At 30.9% G+C, this 22,356-nt stretch overlaps 2 protein-coding genes and 1 long non-coding RNA gene across 4 annotated transcripts; 2 read left to right on the forward strand and 1 right to left on the reverse strand.

The window, feature by feature from the left end:
- The first annotated feature begins 829 nt into the window (after nt 1-829).
- LOC123669882 (suppressor protein SRP40-like) lies at nt 830-8,041 on the forward strand. Of its 2 annotated transcripts, XM_045603403.1 has the most exons (7): nt 830-1,048; nt 1,646-1,685; nt 5,201-5,299; nt 5,719-5,832; nt 6,746-6,826; nt 6,981-7,094; nt 7,827-8,041. In XM_045603403.1, exons 1-7 carry the CDS (start codon nt 972-974, stop codon nt 7,869-7,871), a joined length of 570 nt encoding a protein of 189 aa, XP_045459359.1. In that variant the 5' UTR covers nt 830-971; the 3' UTR covers nt 7,872-8,041. The 2 variants fall into 2 exon arrangements, with proteins under 2 accessions (XP_045459359.1, XP_045459360.1); XM_045603404.1 differs by lacking the exon at nt 5,201-5,299.
- A 3,648-nt stretch (nt 8,042-11,689) lies between these two features.
- Nucleotides 11,690-12,582, forward strand: LOC123669883. The gene is made up of 2 exons (XR_006745818.1): nt 11,690-11,760; nt 11,998-12,582. It is a non-coding gene; the product is annotated as an uncharacterized LOC123669883 (long non-coding RNA).
- Nucleotides 12,583-15,193: 2,611 nt separating this feature from the next.
- LOC123670184 (probable serine/threonine-protein kinase clkA) lies at nt 15,194-21,902 on the reverse strand. Its single transcript, XM_045603692.1, has 5 exons — nt 21,667-21,902; nt 19,880-21,118; nt 18,489-18,534; nt 16,816-17,875; nt 15,194-15,401 (listed from the first exon to the last, which is right to left on the reverse strand). Exons 2-5 carry the CDS (start codon nt 19,960-19,962, stop codon nt 15,247-15,249), a joined length of 1,344 nt encoding a protein of 447 aa, XP_045459648.1. The 5' UTR covers nt 19,963-21,118; nt 21,667-21,902; the 3' UTR covers nt 15,194-15,246.
- Nucleotides 21,903-22,356: the final 454 nt, after the last annotated feature.

Here is a 22,356-nt window from a genome sequence, read left to right on the forward strand (position 1 = left end):
CTTAACGGCGAAGCATTTATCGAATAATCCCGATGAAGCGGGAATTGACTGTGTAGGAAGGGATTTTTCGTTTATGATTTTTATTTCAAGCTATTCATTCAGCTGTGTTTGTATTTTTATTATTATTGCTACTTAATAATATAAATAAGTTAAACTTAATAATTTCACATTTTTTTTTGAAAAAAAAAGGTTTAAATAATATTACAAATTACCTAATAGGTTCTCTTATTAAACTTTTTACTTTTTAATGCTCGTTATTTCTCGCTAATTTTTAAAAGTTGTCATAGAAAATCTTAAATAAGGTACCATCGAACGAATATTTTTTTTATACACAATGGGATCACAATTAAAATGCTGAAGAGATTAAAAATATGTTTATATATAATGTTAGGTACTACGCGTATGAATTCATAACACACTATATTTCCACAGCGTAAAATATTTCTGTCTCTGATCATAATTAGTTTCATTTGTGTTTTATTTTTTGACTTCGTTATGTAGTTTTTTTTTAAATGTAAAAAAATCTTATGAAATATAAAAACTTACATTTAATACGAGGAAAATACTCTTTTGGTATAGAAAGGCAGATTATATTCTCTTGAGCCAAATATAAATTAGAAATAGTCTACTGGATATTAAAAGACTAAATTACTTTTGTTATGTACCTTAAGATTAAGGTCGACCTTTTTAGTCTTTTGTTTACAATTGACTAGAATACGGTTTTGTTTTCTCTATACCCATATAGATAAATAAGTTTCTGATTCATTTATTTCAAATATATATGAAACAAATATGTTTGTTAAATATCTAGTTCAAGTGATAATTGATCATTATTTTATTTGTTATGATTTCGACCTGAATATTCGTTTGTAAAGGTTATCTGTTTTTATTAAATGTCAGTACAAATCTTCATCTCATTCTATACAGAGCCTAACAAGATTTAGACACATTATTTTATTACCAAGAAGAAAATGAATAAATCAATATTTATCCTTATCGCTTTTATAGCATTTTTAGCTTTAGTTCTAGGAAAACCATGTAATTCAAGGTAAGTTTTTTGAAATTACCGTTTTAAAAACTTGAGTAAAATAGTGTCTAATTATTTATTTATTATAAGTATAATATATACTTGGTTACACAGGAATAAAAACAATACGATTTAACATTGCTTTAACGCATATGATGATTATTTGTAGTGTCATCAAAGAAAAAATGTAATTGTATATATCCTACGTGTTTGTGAATGTAATATTTTTTGAAGTAAAATTTCTTTCAACGTTTGACTTTGGGAGTAAGCTGCTGGAAAGTGTGACGAGAGCGTTAAATTATGTTCGGGTGAGGCGAACGGAAGTGTTAACGGAAGAGTTAGTAAAGATAGAAAGAGAGAGAGTTACGTTTCGTTACTTTTACTTCAGTTGTGTGGTCTAAAGCACACTCGTTTATATTTAAAAATTGTTTATGATAATTAAAAGACACATTTGATGTTTTTTTTTTAAACCCGTATTTAACAGTACTTTAATGTTCCTCATGAACTAGAAGAAATACAATTTTACTTCATATCGTTATTGAAAAATGGAATTTAGATGTAAGAACTTTATTATATGTGTTTTATTTACCTTGACGCTAAAGCATATCAAAATTCCAGGAAACATTGTCGTACCAGCAACGGAAGTGATAGCAACGAGGTGCGTATGTATGCATATTTGAGATTAAACATCGGGGTAGATATGATAACACTTACAATATTAATACTAGAAGTATATTTTATCTAATGATAATATTCCTAAAAGAAATTCCTTTTTAACTTATGTCACTCTCTATCACCCTAAGAATAGAAATACTTATATGCTAGTCTAGATGCTTTGTTATTTATTTTAATTTTTTATTCTTTATTGCACACTTACAAAGATATTAAAAAGGATAAAAAAAAACTCTTATAACTGATAGTGATTTCTTACAGGCAACCTGACTAAAAAGGTTACATTTGTGAGAAATAACAGGCACATGGTGCAATTATAATAAACTGATTTACAGTTTTTTATAAATATATGTATACATAGTATAAGATTCATATATACATCAAATACAATACACCAAAAACTATAATCACATACACATACACACATTTACATAACAATTTCCATAAAAAATAATTACACACATATACATACAAATACAAATAATACATATACAAATAATTATTTACTAAAATAATATAGAAATATCATACAAATAATTGTTATTGACGATATGTCGATAGATAATGTTTTTTGACAGTTCGTTTCAAAATACTTATCGACTGCACTTGGCGAATGTTTCGCGGGAGGGCATTCCACACTTTGTTTTTTATCTATTATCCGAAACGCATATATAATTCTCATATCTCCGTCTTCCCCACTATGTCGCAGTAATTTGGTATAGCTTGCCATTCAGCAATCAGTCTAGTCTGTTACTAAATCCTTTAAAAAAAGGTGTATATACTTATGTACGCACGTAAGAACTACACTATACTTCATTGGCTAACTAACTTCTTCGTTGACTAGCTAACTTCTGGGTATCGGATTTTTTGTGACGATGTGCGTGCGCATCGTTCAAAATGTTTTTCCTAATACGCCAAAAGAAATATAACTTCAAAAAACTGTTTAAATGAGATTCTCACCCATCAGCTTACAAATAATATAAAATACTTAGATGTTTGTAAATACAGATTCTTGAGCAGTCTTACTAACATGAGTGACAGTAAGTATATGAAAGTTGATATTGATTCCTAGACTTCCTCTTGAAAATGTATAAAGTAGATACCTTTAATTTTATATAATCCACAGTAACTGCTTATATAAAAGATTAAACTATATTAAGCAAATACATCTTATTACGATGATAGAAAAATCACAGACAGTATTAGTATATCTGTGGAATTTTACTAACGAAAATGTTTGGTTCACAATGCATTGGCTTACCCAAATATTTTATTGACTAAGTGAGAAGCTATTGATTAAAAGGTCAACAAGGTGAATTGGCTACGACACATGTATATGTTTTAACACTGTTGTAAACAAAAATATAAAATGAATTTAGTTAAGTTAGATATATAAAAGCTTATTTACTTATATTCCTAATTATTAATAAAGTGGCTGTGCACGCGACTTCATCCGCGTGGAAATTAACAAAAAAGTTATTGCTCAGTTCGCAGAGTTATAAAATAAATAAATTTCTAAAATAAAAGCAGCCTAAGTTACTCCTTATTACATCAGCTATCTGCAAGTGAAAGTTCCGTCAAAATCCGTTCAGCCGTTTCCGAGATTAGCCGGAACAAACAGACATACAGATAAAAATTGTAAAAAAAAAATATTTTGGTATCTGGTACCGTGTATACGTACATGTACATCCATATGCATTTAGTAAAAAACAGTTATTTTAGTATCACAAACAGACACTCCAATTTTATTCAATTGTATAGATCATAAAACCACTTTTATCAAGAGTTTCGTTAAACGCTAAATATTGTTTAAAGACGATCTTATCGCTGCCCTCTTTATTATTATTTCAGAAGCCTAAATAATTACGTAATTAATAGCTAAAACTAGTTCATGGTCGAATAATAATAATTAATAAATTAAATATACTTTCTATAGAGTTTAAGCCCGTACTATTTCAAAACATTATGTATATATTTTTATACTTAATCCGAGGTAAATTTACAATAGCTAGATAAATTAAATATAGTTTACATCTATACTGTAAATGTTTTCTTAGATAAGAATCTAAGGTCCGAACTACACACGATCTTCACCCACTTGCTATGTGGATAACAATTATGTTTACGCGAATTTCTCGGACTTTTTCGGATTTTATTGCGTTTTATTAAGTTTTTTTTTAGATGCGCGACGTTTCGGATACTTTACAGCGACTATAGTCACGGGAGATCCTCCAAAAAACCTAAAAAACCGCGATAAAATGCGAAAAAGTTGTTTCACTATAATATTTTATATCTACTTTAGTATGTTAAAGATAAATTGCGAATAGTTTGGCTGGAAAATACTGGCTAGGCTATATTATATTCGGCAACCGCCATTCAAACCGGACTTTGAGCAAGGGACCCTATGTCATCGTATTCGCAATAAAATAGCACTTATTTTGATATTAAATTCATTCGTTAAACAGGTAAGTGAAAGTAACTAATCAATATTTATGAAAACATACCTGTCAACCCAGTAGTTATGCCAGGAAAATAATAGACAGCCCAACGTTTGCATTTTCTACAGACTTCATACTATTGGTAGGTAAGTATTAAATTTATTTCTTAAACTCGAAGTTGCATTTTTCGCATTAAAAGCTGTTTTTAAATAAAAATATTTTGTTCCATTTTTATAGTAAATATAGCCTTGCCAGGAATTTTCAGACAACCCTTTTGCGATTTTTTTTAAATAAAAATATAAAATAAATATAAAGTAACTAGCGGACCCGGCAGACGTTGTCCTGCACGGAAAACAGCTACCAAATTTGATTGCTTACATACCGATAACAGCGCTACCTATTGAGATAAAAACTGCCCTATCTCCCAAGTTAGGCCCAATTACAGCTGCTTACAAAATTTAATAAAAATTGGTTAAGAAGTTTCGAAGTTGAATACCAATAGCAGCGCCACCTACCGGATCCAACTGAGATAAAAACTACCTTATCCCTCAAGCTAGACCAAATTACAGATGCTTACAAAATTTGTTAAAACTTGGTTCAGTAGTTTCGGAGTTTATCTGGAACATATATTATGACACGAAATTTTCATATATTATATAGATTTTTATCTATTAAGCTGATGGGTGGGCGAATATTCATATATATATAGATTTTTATCTATTAAGCTGATGGGTGAAGTTTGTCTCTAGTTCGGAACCTCTTCTTTAATAAATAACATTGAAGAAAAAACGTAGTTTTTGACAATTGATTTTTTCACTAACAATCGCGATTACCAGCGCACATATATAAATAAATATAATTATTACACCCAGACTCGGGGTGGAAATCAAACCCACAACCCACGGAGCAGAAAGCAGGGTCACTACAATCTATGCCAACGGGCTAGTCTAGTAGTAATAAATTAAATTTTATTAAATGTTTGCCTATGTCCGGACATTTAGGTGTTGCATCCTCACCCCAAATTAGAGATTTATTAATCAATTAAAGTATTAATTTTTATCAGGATAGCAAAAACTCAAAGGAATGCGATAATTCATCTACATCATCGTCATCATCATCATCATCATCATCATCTGAGGAGGAGGACAACGATTGTCATGGTGTACGAATATTTTGAATTGTTTTTGCTCATATAACGTCTTGAGTTATAACTTCTTAAATCTATTACTATTCATCTATTTATACAATGCACATATCCTGTTTCTGTATATTAACCAGTACATTGACAAGAGATCGTGGGACAGTACGTGGAATGTTTCAAGTTAAGATTTTTTTAATTGGTAAAAATTTGACTTGCTATTTCTTCTCACTTTAAAAAGTCACAACGAGAGTAAAAAAATAAGAAGATTAGACTAGAAGATTTAGACAAAATATTTATAAATTAATTACTATTATAATTAGCAACTAAATTGAAAGTAAAAGAAAAAAGCGTTGACACATAATTAGATAGAAATAATAAATAAAACACAATTGTCAATAAATAAATGTGAAAGTATTCTTATTTATATGCTTTTTGTTTAGCATCGAAAGAATAAACAAGACAGTTCGTCATCATCATCATCATCATCATCATCTTCAGAAGAAGATGACAAAAATAACAAATGTAAAGATTCTGAGCAAAAGAGAAGTCATAATGTAAGTAGTAATTTTCCAATAAAGTTGTACCTACTTAGAGCGGTAAATGAAAAAAAAAGCGTGTGTCAGTTCCGACACGTGACTAGAGTTTACTCCTTGAAAAAGATTACCATAATATTCAAAACATATTTTATCTCCTACACGAAGAAAGAGGCCTATGCCCAGCAGTGGGATGTTACAGGCTAAATCGTGATTAATCGATATCTTTCTCATTTAGTCGCGATGTCGCGTTACCATTTCACACAATTTTACTTCCACATACCACGTGCCTGATGCCACAGGCCTTATATTGTTCGCAAACTCCAAAAAAGTACTAATGTCTGTAAGGTTAATTTGATCCATTTTCGCCTTTATTATCTTCTGAGATAAGAGAAGAAACCTTTACCTAGTACTGATGAACATTTTTAGGGAACCTACTTATGTACAAGAGATGTGAACATCAGCAATAAGTTTTCCTAAGCAAGGACAAAATTATACAATTGTGAGCAAAAAGAGTTACATGAGCAGAGACAGTGCGATGCAGAAATTCTCGCTGCTATAGATGTGTTCATTTTTGATTGTCTTATTTTGAAATTTACTTTGTTATTTAGTATATTCGGCAAACTGGATTCAATTGTTGTTAAATTTATAGATAAAATTTGAAAAAATTTAAAATACTAATACTGATGAAAGGACTGGATGATAATTACATCTTTCATTGAATAGGGTGATCCTTATTCTTTGTTTGTTGTAAAGTCAACCGACCCTTTAATTTAAAGTAACTTATACATTGCCTAAATGTTACTAAAACTGCTGTTTGAAGGCATTATTTAGCAAAAAGAATACTAAAATCGAAAGAGAAATCAGATATTGGGCTGCGAAACACACTTGTGGAAATAAGTCTAACCTCAAATTAATTTTTTATTAATTATAGAATAAATGTGAGGAGTCAAAGGAATGCAAGGATTCATCTTCATCGTCATCCTCATCGGAAGAAGATGACAATAATTGTAGAGTAAGATAATATTTTCAAGTAAATATATTATTTGTTCTTTTAATCTATTTATTACTTTGAAATAGGTATAAAAATCAAACAGTTACCATTTGACTTTGTAGGATTAAATTTAATATCTACTAAAGGTAAATAACAATTTCCTTTTTAATTTTAGACCCAAAGCAAGAAAAATGGCCATGACTCATCGTCATCATCGTCGTCGTCTTCAGAGGAAAATGAAAAAAATAGTAAAGACTCTAATGACTCCAAACAAAAAATAAGTCATCATGTGAGTTATTACTTTCTCAATATATTAAGTATTTCGGCATTCTGTTGTTTGAGCTAAACAATGTTTATCTATCTGTATTAGAATATTCTCTTCTAATAAAAAAAGTTTGCTGAGGTTGGGGTACAGCAAGCAATCTTCTGTGCCAATTCTGGAGCAGTCCGATTGGGGAAGTAAGATCACAGCTAAATAATACTGTTTTCAAGCAATATTGTGTTTCTTTGGTGAGTAAGGTGACCAGAGGTCTGGGGGGGGGGGTTGGGTCGGCAACGCGCTTGCTAAGCTTGTGGTGTTGCAAACGTCTATAGGCTACTTTAATCGCTTACCATTAGGTGGGCTGTACGCTTGTTTGCCGACCTAGCTGGATAAAAAAAAAAATGTTCAAAAGATGCTTAATCTTAAAATTAAATAGAATAAATTTAAAGTATAAACCTATGTTTCGATACTCTAAATGTTGTGTCAAAAGCTTAGATATGAACGTCTTTAGACATAGAAGAACAAAGTTCACGAAATCAGTTTTTTGAAAATATTTCGTTTTTTTGCCCCTAGTCATATTTAAATTCATTATATAGGTTGTAGAATATAAATTATCTACATATCATGTTTTGAATATTTATTTAAAACTACCCGATTTTAAAGTAGAGTACGGTGAATGAATTTAAACAAAAAAAAAAAAAAAATAATAATAATAAGAAAAATTACTTAATATAACTTTCATATAATTTTTGTTTACAGCACAAAAAGGGATGTAATTTCAAGGACAAAAACTGTAATAACTAGTTCAGAGGTAAAAATGAAGCCTGGTAGCCTGGAAGCCTGGTAGCGCTCAAGTTTTTTTTATAGTTATGGTTAGTAGGTTTCTTCTAATGATGTTTTAAGATTAGTAGTATATATTTGTTAATGATAAAATTTCTATAATAAAGTGTATAAATAAATGTTTATTCAACCAATTCAAAGATTTATTATTTTATGCACTAAATTACTCTTTGCTATATAAATTATAGAAATTTAGGTTTCTTTTTCAAAAGTTTATTCGTACATCATTTAACTTTTAGGAAAAAAGAACAGGCAGGACAGTAATCAACTTTTTGTTAGAAGAAAAAAGCTGCATATACTGTATATATTAAACAAACGAATATTAATTAAATAAGCTGTTAACAGCACGATATAAATTTAATTATATTCGTATTGTATGTATATTACTAGAATTCTGGTTAACAATATCATCATATTACTAAGGGATGGCCGTTTTAATTACAAAATACCATTCATGCTTGTATTGTGTTTCCCAAATTTTTCATACGGGGACAAAATTAACGTCAAAGGATGCTTCGAATTTTGCTGTAATCATATTAATATGTCAAAATTATTTTATACATAAGCATCTATGAGAAATCGATAGACACTAGAGCCGTATATGCACGAGTACGTCTATAGCGAAGCTTGAATTAAAAAGTGGTTTTGAAATATCAAATTGGTCAGTTATTTCGAGAAAATTAGCCGCCTTCCTCCGGAACGAATGAAATCGCTGAAGCGAGCCTGTATTGCGGGGTTTACTAACGAGAATTTTACAATGATGAACAGAGAGCACTCTGTAGTCATAATAAAAAGAGGTGTATTGGTTATTATAAACCTATGTAACTGGACTATATATAGGCTTATATTTTTCATTTGTTACATATCTATTATTTGTTTTATATCTATATAAAAATATATATAATTTAAATTTGGGTTATATTATTATTTTATCTTATATTTTTTATAAAACTAATTACTATAGTAATTTTATTGGCGTTGCAGGCAAAAGTAGGGTACATAATTATGTACATACACAACAATTAAAAAAACTGTTTAGATTTAAAACCATTAACATTACATGTGCGTGTAAGGTACAAATAATTACACAGTGGAATGTGTTTATTATTATATGAAAACATAAGGAACAAATATTGTGATAACACCAGCTTGTTAGCTCGAAGTGGTGCACGATAAGCGTGTGGTTGGTACCCAGTGAATCTATTATTATAAAATGGCGCGTCCGCTCACACAAATAGTTGTGTTCCACATTATTCTTTATTTGTTGTTACAAGTGAACGCATCACCATATACAGTTCAAGATTTTAAAAGTTTGTTTGCTAATCCTGTTAAAGACTTTATAAAATTGTTTCAACAAGTGGGTACAGGGAGTGAAAGTCAAAAGCGGGACTGGAAAAATAAGACAGATTATAAGATTAATGAAAAAATGATAGAGGTGCCACCAAATACTAATAATGAGTGTGGATATGGTACGGCGAAGGACGTAAACGGAGTGTGCAGAACTCCGTTTTAATCGGATCGTAGACAAACATTGTTACCGAGTTAACGCAGTTAAGTTAGTACATTACGTTAAAATGGACGTAAAAATTGTGCTCGTAACGTTATTTATACTAAGTGTGATCGGAGTAGGAGAGGCTGGAGTTGTTTTTAATTTTCACGACAAACTACGCATGGCCACTACGACAGTGAAAAATCTTCAAAGCGGCCAAGTCATTAGAGTACCAGATCTTGAATGTCCTGACGGTTATCGTATGGATAAACTAGGCAATTGCCGTCAAAGATTATAGAGGTACGTTTTTCTGTAATAAATCATAATGAAGTTAATAAAAACAACTTTCACTGAATTTTTTAACGTAACACAAATATAATATTTTTACTATATATATATATATATATTAAAGCTTACCAAGCGTTTATTTATAAAAGATATATAGATTTCGTCGATTTTTGTACACAGTTGTGCATCGTTTTTTATTCGTTAATTTTTTGTCTAATTCAATAAAATGGCTTACCGAATTACTATCAGTTTATTTTAATCATAATATGTCAAGGTTAATAATTTATCTTTCCGGATTGTGTTTCCTGAAATTATTATTGTACTTTTATGCCATTGAATATAATCAGAATCTTAAAAGCATTTATCGATAATTTTTATATTTTTTACAGATCACAGTTGAGGAATAATTTAAAAGATTGTACTATCTCTCTACGGAAGAACTTTTGGTCTGATGATTATGTATCATATTTTATCTCCTCTGCTCAGAAGAAGAAGTCAACGTTTGATATATGTACATTATTATTGTCAGTATTAATAACAGATTAAACAGATTTTCTGCATCAGTAAAGTTTGAGTAGAATGATGAATGCTGATTAGTATCGTAACATGTACTATATGTATGTATAACGTATATATATATAATCAATTTTACTGAGTCATATAACTTATTTGTAAACTCTAGTTAGTACCTTTGGTTTAATAAAATTTGGTTTTCTTTTATTATTTTATCGAATATCTTCCAGGTTGGCTACGGAAGTCTTAAATTATTTAATATTATACTTGCTGCATGATATTTAATTATTTAAATGACGAAGTGGAAGTTTTATAGCTTGATTGCGTTTAACCGTTTTCGCTTATTTTAGGATTTATACGACCAACTTAAAAAAATTACTAATGGGTTTAAAAAGCCTTTCTAATAATGAGAAGCGTAGCTAAAATTAATATCATTAGTATATAATAATAGTAGTCACAATGTTAGTTGCCATACTTCTCTGAAACAGATGGACCGATTTTCATGAGATTTTGTGTGCATATCGGGTAGGTCTGAGAATCAGCCAACATTTATTTTTTAAACTCCTTAAGGATAAGGGGGACGTTTAGGGGGGTTAATAACAAATATGGAAAAATAACGTTTGCGGGGACAGGTAGTAATTATTTAAAGATTTAAGATTTATTTATTAATTTGGTTATTCCCACCTGTTTCACAAATTCTAAAGTCGTTTAATTGTTTTTTATCTGTAATCTGTAATTGAATTCATACCTATGTCATAAACTAATTTATTGGAACTATTATCATTGTTTTATTTTTAATTAAATGAACATATCCAACCTTAAGCTTTTGTAATCGCCACGCTTTTAATTCTTGATATACATAATGTAATACTAAATTACTAAATTGGTTGAAATGAAAATGAAATTAAATGACAATATTTATTTTGCTATTAGGTGATTGATTACGCGTACTTAAAGAACGTCAAAAACAAAACTACATTGAAAAATAAATAAAAGTCATGGTAGCAACTAATAATTTCAAAATTACTACAATATTAACATTACAAACTTAGTTAAAGTACCCAGCGCTATGCAATAATTTTTTTTATTTTGCTCTTATCTCTAGTTTCTCGGTAGACATCGTCTTTCTATTACTTATGTCATCGGCATTATATTATTTAACCTAATTGACCCTAGTGTTGCCCGAGAAGAAAAAAAGCAAGAGCAAAAAAACTCTCGGTACTCTTTTCCAAATTTAAGGTCGTTCCACAAAAAACTAAACAAAATTTACAGTATGACCAAGGAGTGAACAGGACAAGCGCGAGACGGCTAATCGTGTGTGCCGAAATCACTGTGTAACGTATATTTTTTATAAACAATTATTTAGTTTCGTCGGATTGCTTTTCTTATTTGCTAGGCGTTAGCGCTGTTAGTTGTTCTTGTGAGTAGGGCTGCGTAAGCAACCTTTGGTGGGGACTCCGCGGTGTGGGTTAGGCTCGCACTATTTAAGCACGGTTGCTGTGCGGCTCCTCCTTTTTTCCCTCGTCTTCAGCCTCGGTGAAATTTGGGGTGCGTTTTGGTTGGGTGAGTCGTTGTTATATTACACATTCTTATTTAATTGTAATATCTAGCTTGCTTTTGTGTTGATTGTTAAATGTGTGTTTGTTATAAGATTATTTTTTAATTGTTCTAAAGTGTATTTTTTATTTTAATTAAATTATGTTAGGATGTGCTTGTTTTTTTGTGGGCCATTTCCGTGTCAACCCGGAGACATTGGGGGTTGACTACGGAAGGGCTCACTTTTTCTGTGTGACCTTCCAGGGTCCTTGGTGTGGCGGACACGTGCGGGTAGTTGTTGCTGGTGATACCACGTGGCCGGACTGGTGGGTTGACCGCTAGGACCCCAACTTACGCCCAACTTTACGACCAACATATACGCCTAATAGTTACAAGAGTTCCGATCAACATCCTTGACCATCAAGAACACTTTAGCACCTTTGAATCTACTTCTGGCAAGGAAGACAATTTTTTTATCTCGGCGTGTGCAAGCCCCGGCCTACGGTAAACCACGCGGCGGTGGAAGGTGTCTTTGAATTTATGGACTAGCCACGTGTCAAGGATTCGCACAAAGATAAGTGACCTTAGTCAACCTCCACCCATGTGCCAGAAGTAAATCGAACCTTCGTGTAGTTTTTTAAATGATTTTTTATATAAGCTAGTAGTATTTCGAGTAGTTTAAATTTTTTTTTTTTTATCAATCAGCAATATAACGAGTTTACGTCTGATGTTTGAAAGAATATTGTTAATCTATAAAAATAGTGTAAGGATGTATGTTGATTCCATGTTTTAAAGATTAATTTGTGTTAACTTTAGATTTACTTGTAATAAATTACTTTTTCAAATGTTGGTCTGGATTTAATTTTTTGTTTCTCTTTAAAACTAGTTATTTTTAATAGCTAACCATTTTTTAAATATTTTTTTATCTCTCTCAGATTTTAGTTCTCCACGTTAGAAAAAAATAATTCTGTTATTACTTCCCTCTAATTCATTTTTTTAATTTAAATTTTTTTTAACGCTTGCGACAACTTCATGCTAACTGCTTATAATTTGAATCTTTATCTAATGACAGGGCGGGATATAGAGATAACTTGGTCAAGCCTAATTCATTCCCATAATTTTTCATCGTTAAGGTATTCGTTGATATCACTGTAAGCTTTTCTACACAAAGTTCACTGAGTAGTTTTTTGAAACTTCTGTAAAGGCTGAGGTTGAAACACAGCAGCTGGAATCTTATTATATATTAAAATAGACATTTCAAAAAAGGAAAGACTTTTTTAAGCCGGCATTTAGGATATAATAATATTGGTATGTGACTGTTCCTGAGTGTTACATTATTTAAGGAATGACGAATGTGGTTCACTAGCAAATGCCTATTTTTACATAAAAACATAATATTTTCATAAATATACTGCGATGCAAAAGTTAAGGATATTGATACTTTGAATTTCTCATTCAGACATTCTTTGCTTTCTATTGTGTATGAATAATAGATAATCTTTTTCTGCAGAATAAAGATAGCGTTAATATCAGCTGTTTTACCCCATAACAAAATCATCATCTTCATCATTATCAGCACTTCAGTCTATCGCAGTCCACTGCTGGATAAAGGCCTCCAAAAGTTCGCACCAAAAATGGCGTGAACTCATGTGTTTTGCCAATAGTCACCACGCTGGGCAGGCGAGTTGGTGACCGCAGGGCTGGCTTTGTCGCACCGAAGACGCTAACGCCCGTCTTCGGCCTGTGCATTTCTAAGCCAGCAGTTGGATAGTTATCCCGCCATCGGTCGGCTTTATAAGTTCCAAGGTGGTAAGGGATGTTATTCCTTAGTTGCCTCTTATGATACCCACGGGAAGAGAGGGGAGGGGGAAGGGTAACAAAATTTCCTATACATTATATATACTATGGAATTAGCTGAAATACACTAATCGTGCTGTATTGACATCCGTTAATAATTGTATTATCTTTACCGCGTAAGCTCCAGAACTCAGTCTATGCGCCAGTTGACAGATATGGGATCCCCACTACTACATAGAATCAATGGTGATTCCAAGAGAAACAGTTGAGTTATGATTCCGCTTTATCAAAGATTACTCAAAAAATAGACATCAGATCTCGATTTAATTTAAATTCTTTCTTTTATGCTTTCGATTAAAATAAAAAACATTAAAATTATATATAAATAATAAACTGCTACTGCCCTCTAGTTGATAATTGATGCCTTCGCGACAGTACGCACCGTCACATAAATACGTATCAAAAATTTAATAGTTTTTGTGTTACCTCAGTACTCTTGACTTGATGGACTGATTGCAATGAGTTTTTTTTTAATTAAAAGGTGTTGCGTATCATGTGGTCCAATTTAAATTTAATTGAGATCTGACGAGTACTTTTCGAGTTATGTCTTTACTTGTGTATTTACTTGTGAATTTTTTCGTCGACCTACGTTATATTATACCGTATAACTTTTCACTGGGTTAACCTAAATATTTTGATAATTCTTATTTTAATCAAAAGCTGATACTTGTCATATGATCTCATTAAGATTTGATCGAGATCTGATTACTAATTGAGTAATCCTTAATAATGCGTATTTACTTGATTATTTGTTCGTGTCTATATGTCGTATTTTTTCGTTTCAACCCCTTTTTTCACATTAAATATTTGCTTATATCCTTTCTCAGGCTCTAGACTATCTGTGTACCAAATTTCATTTAAATCGGTTCAGTTGTTTTGTTGTGAAAACGCGACAGACAGACTGAGTAACATTCGCATTTATAATATTAGTAAGGAAGTTAGCTGAAAAGTTTGTTTGTTTGTTTAAGCTAGTATATAAATACAAAAGCTAATCTATTCGCTATTTTTTTTTCATTTATAGAATAATTTTTACTATATCAATCTCACCGAGCTAACAAGTAATGAATTATCATCTCACAATGCCGAGTTACTTTCTGTGCCTTATTTGTTAAGTATATCAACTGATTGGACCGAAAGATTCAAATCATTCTAGCATCAAAAATGGAGATTTTAGTGATTTCTACTTTTTATATGAACAATTTGATATGAACAATTTTATCAATTTATTTATATATGTATATTTTAACATATTGTAAAAAAATATATTAGAGCAGTACAGTAAACAAGTCTGTGTTTTCAAGTTTTCTGATTTTTAACAATTTTTTTTTTACCCAACTTATAGATTATATATATATATTATAGCATCGCTAAAACTGAAAAAAGGGAACCTGGTCATGTGAGACTTGTTGTTTGTAATATGAAGGTACCTTTAATACTGATACTTCCTTAAAGCATGAGCTAGTAAAGTACATAATTTGTTATTATATAATTGTCAAATAAGTAGCGAGTTTGTTACAATAGTTTTACCCTATTTAGATTTACTTAGTTTGATAATAAAGTTTATTTAAAATATAAAATGCAACTATTAATAAAAATAAATGTGTACAATGATCATAATTATATATTTTTAGTACATTTTTCTGATTGATCAGTACTCTAGCCGAGTCTAGATAGATATTTAAAAAAATTGCTTAAGGTGGTTGTAAAATCAAGTACATGATCAAGTTCTTTTTCGATTTTTCTTTTTATAGCGCCTGAATCCATAAAAGGCTTAGGACATGTACTCTTTAGATAACAGGGGGTCGAATCGCCTGCAAGAAGAATAATTATTAAACTTAAGTCGAAAAAAATACAACATAATGTTTGTTAAATCATAGCACATTTATTAATATTTCATTAAAGTAAAAATAAATAGGCAAAAACAATGAATAAATTTATATTATTACTAGCTGAGTCTGCAAACGTTGTCTTGCCGCTAAACGCTATTTAAAAATAGGAGTTGGTGGTAGAAGAGTGAAAATTTAGGATTGTATGTATTTTTCAACGCCAAATCATAATAAAATAAAAAATAAATAATTTATCTAACAATTAGAAAATTTTTTTAGGGATGGACTACCCTTAACATTTAGGGGGATGAAAAATAGATGTTGTTCGATTCTCAGACCTACCCAATATGCACCCAAAATTTCATGAGAATCGGTCAAGCCGTTTCGGAGGAGTTTAACTACTAACACCGCGACACGAGATAATAATAATAAATACTCTTTGCTGTACACCACAAAGAAACTTTATAAAAAAAGTGATACATACAAAGAAATATGTACAAAGGCGGTCTTATCGCCAAGAGCGATTTCTTCCAGACAACCTTTGGGCATAGGACATAGTGTAGAAATAAATTTATTATTATTATGATTAGATTATTATTACTATTATTACTAAATTTATATTATTTAAAAGTTTAAAAAAAAGTGAAAATAATTTTGTTTTCATACTTGGCTTGCAGTAATTTTATTTTGAAATTATTTTGTACCACTACCCATTTATATATACATACCCATACCATACCCATGTTTTCTGTATCACTTTTTCTACAAGATGTTAATATGTGGTCTAGTCTAAATTCGTTTATTTTATGTATTTAGAGTTTATTATATACAGAATGACTGAATGAAAACCTTTACTACTGATATTAACATTTTTGACCAGAGTTATATATATGTTATACATAGTTATCGAGAGATTGTGACATCAATCGGAATGTTTTACTAATATTTCAAAGTAAGTCTTACTAGCATAAAAAGACCCCGAAAACAAACGGAGAGCCCTATATATGTACAGTTAAAAATATCTTCTTTGAAGAGGATCGAAACTTCAGTCGTGATAAATAAGTGCTATTCACTCAAGAACTAAACTAATATTTATTAAAAAAAAAATAGGAAGTTTAATACATACTTTTAGAAGCAAAAAATTAAAAAGGACAATTTGATGGAACTTTCAGGTAAGTAAACGATCAGTAAATAGAGTTTTTAATTTAGTACATGATTTTTAAAATCGACCAGCAAAAATGGTTTTCTAAAATGCATCCTTCTTGAATTATTACTAATCAAATCTTCAATTCGGCGTATTCTAACTGCTGATTAAATTACACGTTTTTAGTTGGTATTACCCTTAATTCATCTTGTGGTATATCATGTATATGATTTGTGTTAAAATTGTTTTGCTCACCTTGCCCGCGGCGTTCTGTATTTGTTACACTGATACCTGCATCTGAACGATATATAGTTTCGCCATTCATTATAACCATATTCCTGTTATTTGGCCCATGACCGATTCTAGTGTAGGTATGAATATTAGTTGTGCCTTTATTATTAAAATTGGCTCCTTGATTTAAATTTCTTCGGCCATTTACGTTATCATTGTAAATAACACCTGTTCTGGAATCTGGTGGAACAGGTTTGTCGTTGATAATAAACAAATTATTGTTACCTAGTCCATTACCTATTCTGTTATAAGTGTAAGTATTGGTCGGGATAGCATGATTACCCTCATCAAAATTTCTTAGTGTATTTGTATTACCATAGTTATTTACATTCGGGCCGAAACCTTGTACAGGATTACCATTGGTAATAACCAAATTTTTATTATTTTGTCCATGGCCAAATACGTTATACGTATCAGTGGGACCGTCGTTAAAATGTCTTTGTACATTTGTGTTAGCATTGTTATTTATACTTGGCACCAAATCTGGTTGTATAGGTTGACTGTTTGGTCCACGGTCAAATCTATTATTCCTAAAAGTGGTACCTACATTAAAATTTCTCTGTATATTAGTGTTAACATTGCTAGTATTTGGATGATAGTCTCTTTGTTGAGTATTTGGTCGTTGATTATTATTATTACTAGATGAAAAAACTTTTACGGAACTTGCATCTCCATCAAGATCACTTATGAAAAATGTGTGACTATTAGTCATTCCGTTTCCAATATTATTGATACGAGTTATATCTCTCCTCGGTTCGTTACTACCAAATCGATTACCTAAATTGGGCATTTCTTGGGGATTAGGATAATAATTAGCTGGTGACTGATTAAAATTATTTGGTCTCCTTGCAATGTTACTGTCTGTGCTTATACTAGATCCTGAATTGACGCTGGGACTTTCACCTATATAGAAGACATTATTTTTATTATTTCCGTTTCCAACATTTACGACTTCTTTTTCTCCATCAAAGTATTTCGTGTAGAGACTTTCTCTTTCATGTCGATTTTTATTATCGTTTGTTGACTGAAAATAAAATATATTTGACATTAAAGAAACAATAAGATATAACGAAATAAAAAAAAATAGTATAAAATTTAAGGTACGAATAGGTTAAAATCTATTTGCTATTGCAACGATAATACCCCAGCAAAACATTACGGTACTATAAAACACTGTTAAAATCTAAAATATATATAAATAAATATGATTCTGACTCAACGGCCTCCAGTAGGAACATCTCCTGTGTTGGGGGTCCGGAAACAACTACATAATACACAAGCACAAACGCGCAGACTACGGCAAACATCTGTATAGAAAATACAAAAGTATACCATGTGCGGGGTTCGAACCCGCAACCGCCAGCGCAACAGCCAAAATCGCGCTGTGACCGTTGCGTTGCGCCAATGCGTTGTCTTGGTTAAATAAATATACTATAGTATACACATACGGTCGTCTGTTCCTACGGTAAGCAACTTGATGCTTGTGTTATAGGTAACAGAATGTTCCTATGGATTTTTTTTTTGGTAAACATACATATAATAAATAATTAACTTTGTCTTAGTGTAATATTGTAAATGTTTTGTAAGTTGCCATAAATAAATAAATTATATGCCTAAAAAGTCAACAAATTCCTCACCTTAGAGTAGTTAATTTGTGGGGATGGTGGACCATTTTCCTTAAATCTGTAAAATTTATATTTTTTTATTATAACTTATGTATACAATGTTTGTACTCTGTAGACGAGCAATGTATAAGAAAAATGAATTTTAATGAAACGAAAACAGTAAATTGTAGAAGTTTTGTAAGTGTTTGTCAGTATATTTGTTTTTGCATGACACTAAAGAATTTAGCCACCCCCTCTCTTCCCGTGGGTGTCGTAAGAGGCGACTAAGGGATAACAAGGTTCCACAACCACCTTGGAACTTAAGAAGCCGACCGATGGCGGGATAACCATCCAACTGCTAGCTTTGAAATACACAGGCCGAAGACGGGCAGCAGCGTCTTCGGTGCGACAAAGCCAGTAAGTACTGCGGTCACCAACCCGCCTGCCCAGCGTGGTGACTATGGGCAAAACACACGAGTTCACGTTATTTTTGGCGTAAACTTGTGGAGGCCTATGTCCAGCAGTGGACTGTATAGGCTGTAATGTAATGATGAAAGCATAAAATGAGATGCAGTAACGAACTTAAAGTAAAGCTTAAACACTTCGATTAAGTAGACACAATCTAATGTTATAAAAAAGGTGATGTTAAATGACTGATGCCATTTAGTTATTCTTATTATTGTATTATAATTATGGTTTAAGTATTTGGATTTTTCTCTGAAATTATTTTTTTTTATAACAAATAATTTTAAGGACAGACCTCGATCATTCAGAAGTAAAAAAAAAACTATGTCTAAACGTCGTCAAGCAGGATATGAGATTCCGCGAGAGATTTATTTAAATATTTTGATGCACAATAACAAGTGTTAATGCTAAAAGCTTACATTAGCGGCTAACCTCAGGACAAACAAGAAACGATAAATGTAGGTGTACCAAATTGGAAAATAAGCGGCATTCAAAAAATAATTATAACAAATACTATACGACACATAAATATAATAAAGGCATACATACAAATCTGTTAAAATAAATATAAATGTACCTTATATTTACGAAGCCGACAAAAATTAGTAAAATACTAAAACAATGTTTAAATGCAAAATAAACAAAACAATAAAGAAACCATGTAACATACGGTTTGTGATTTATTTACACGTTAAATTTATCATATTAAATAATAAAAAAAACATGAAATAAAGCTAATTATGCTTTGTACTAACATTATCTTTTGTATTTTGCTAACAGATAACATTTTTTGAAAATAATTTACGAGCAACTTTTATCCTACAAAACTTTACTACATGCTTACTTGCATATATTCGTAATGTGTGAAAAGGTGAGATTAATAACAAAATGAGGGTTTGACTAAAGACACCAATAGGTAGTAATTAGTGAAATAATAAAGTAGGAAAAGAAAAACATACCCTTGATTTGCATAGTTTTGTGGTCCGGCTTGATAAAGGGCGAAGTTAATCATAAAAGTTGAAACAAAAATAAACACGTACATAATTATGAACTTTATTATATTAATTGGACTTGTATCATTGAAAACACATTGAACACTAGCGTACTTTACAATATTCAACTTTATATATTGTACATAATCTCTAAATAAAGTTGCAGGTCATACGATAAAGGAATAGTTAGCCTTTAGACGATAACCTTTCTTTTTGTAAGTTGCACATTTTATATATTAAAAAAAAATTGTTTGATCTTATGTTTTTATTGTAAAAATTTTATATGTCGCAAATATATATTGGATTGGTTGAAAAGTCATTGTTATTACTCCTCTGGTGTAACAGGTTGGGCTTGAAACCAGTAGATCGGTGGCCTTATCGTTTGAAGATTTGACATTTCTTGATTATTACCATTAACATTCATATTTGTTGGGATTATTATTAGATTTTGATCACCATCCATGACACGGTTATCAACGGGAGCGTAGTTGGTGTTCTGTGGAGGTTTGTTTGTTCCTTCATTAAAGTAAATTGTCTCAGGCGAAGGATTTCCAATATTTTGTTGAGGACCTTTGTTGTGAGGAGGTCCAGCGTGAGGAGGAGGTCCTGCGTGAGGAGGAGGTCCTGCGTGAGATGGAGGCCCTCTATTAGGAGGAGGTCCTGCGTGTGAAGGAGGTCCTTTGTGAGGCCTATCACTGTCTGAAGGGCCATAGCCTGGTTGTCGCTTGGCGAGGCCAGGAGGCACAAAGCCAGAAGGTTTTTTAGGAGCACGTTTTATTCTCGTATGTGGCGTTCCTGTATGTATGAGAGGTACTTCATTGCTAGACTGGTCTGTATGAGGTCGTCTTTGATGAAAGTCAATCATGGACGTTTTCTGTTTTGAAGTATCAACGTTTTGTATAATTGCTACATCACTTTTACCAACATTATTCGAATGTCTTTCATAATCATCTTTTTGAAGAGGAATGATTGAGTTGTTACGTCTAAATACTTGTTTATCACCGAGTTTTAGTATTTTTTTTGATTTATAGTTTCTTATTTTATCCATTGGATTAGATAAATATGTGGAGAAAATTTGATGAGTATTTAATGTAGTGTTGCGACAATTGGGATTTAAATATTCTTTAGTATCATGACGATCGTTAGTTTCTTGAGAACTATCTTCTTTATTAAATTGTCGATTAAAATGAATCTCAGCCTTTGAATCTAAAAACATATTGAATTATTATTATTTTTTTTGTTAGAAATATTTAATACACAAGTATATATATATATATATATATACTTATATATATATAATTATATATATATATATATATATATATATATATATATATATATATATATATATATATATATAATTTTTAATTTATTCAATGACATTTAATAATACTGTTATCAAATCTTTGGAATTCTCAGAGAGTTGTTTACATATCAGTATTGATGTGCTGGAAAAACCAAATTGTCTTATGACACACTCGAAATATGAAATGATATGATGCGAAGTTGAATTAAATAAATACCACTTAATTATTGTTATTAACCGTTACGGAAAATCATAAAGTCTAACCGATCGTTAAATATTAAAATACAAGCAAACATTGGAAATAACCACAAAATATTTTTTTGCTATCACACCAAGACTACTTATCATAAATATGGAAATTCCTCCTTTGATATCAAGTATAATTATATATAATATTGCTCATAATTTGGAACTTAATGATCATTTAACAAAAAAGCATAGGCTTTACCTTTGTTTTTGATAGTATACGCCACAGTGCAATTTAATAAAATTGCGAATAAAACTAGTGAACAACTAAAAGATAACATTTTGATATTCATATTTGTGTTTAAAAACCTACATTTTACTGTTTAGACAACGTGTCCTCTACCTGTCTACACATGACTGATTCTTGTCATTGTCTCGACGTGTGTTAAAACCGGTTAAGTTCTTTTACACGTAAACAAGGCGTTGACTTAATACTTGGCTCACTCGTTCATAAAAGGATAAAAATTAAATTACGATTTTTATTTTATACTGCATATATTGTACGTGAACGAAATGGTTGGAGGCTCTGTGACAGAATTTAAAGTGTATGTCTGTAAAAATTTTCCAAATCATGAATGAAAATTTGTGCTGTGACTAATCTGATTTGTATTTATTTTGTCTGGCTATCTTTTTGTGACGCAAGTTCATTTTTTGCATGTGTGTGTTCATTCTCTGAAATTGTATGACCGATTTTGACAAGTATTGAATTGGACGATTAATGACATAGAGAATAATCTGCACTACGTTTATAGAAAAGGATTAATACTATCCAAAAACATTTACTTTCGATCTGGTTGCTAATAGACAAAAAAAAAAGAATGTCAGATTAAGCTGTTGAACTTTCACACTTATTCTTTTTTATAGATGCCTTGATTCCATAGTTGCTTCTTTA

The sequence above is a fragment of the Melitaea cinxia genome, chromosome 4 (assembly GCF_905220565.1).
Source record: "Melitaea cinxia chromosome 4, ilMelCinx1.1, whole genome shotgun sequence".
NCBI lineage: Eukaryota > Metazoa > Arthropoda > Insecta > Lepidoptera > Nymphalidae > Melitaea > Melitaea cinxia.

Coding starts and splice junctions, on each gene's coding strand:
- LOC123670184 (XM_045603692.1), bottom strand. CDS start 19,962: ATGTACGTGTTTATTTTTGTTTCAACTTTTATGATTAACTTCGCCCTT. Junction 17,876..18,488: donor CACAAATTAACTACTCTAAG/GTGAGGAATTTG, acceptor TTTTATTTTCAG/TCAACAAACGATAATAAAAA. Junction 15,402..16,815: donor TACAGAACGCCGCGGGCAAG/GTGAGCAAAACA, acceptor TTCTTCTTGCAG/GCGATTCGACCCCCTGTTAT.
- LOC123669882 (XM_045603403.1), top strand. CDS start 972: ATGAATAAATCAATATTTATCCTTATCGCTTTTATAGCATTTTTAGCT. Junction 1,686..5,200: donor ACGGAAGTGATAGCAACGAG/GTGCGTATGTAT, acceptor AATTTTTATCAG/GATAGCAAAAACTCAAAGGA. Junction 6,827..6,980: donor AAGATGACAATAATTGTAGA/GTAAGATAATAT, acceptor TTTTAATTTTAG/ACCCAAAGCAAGAAAAATGG.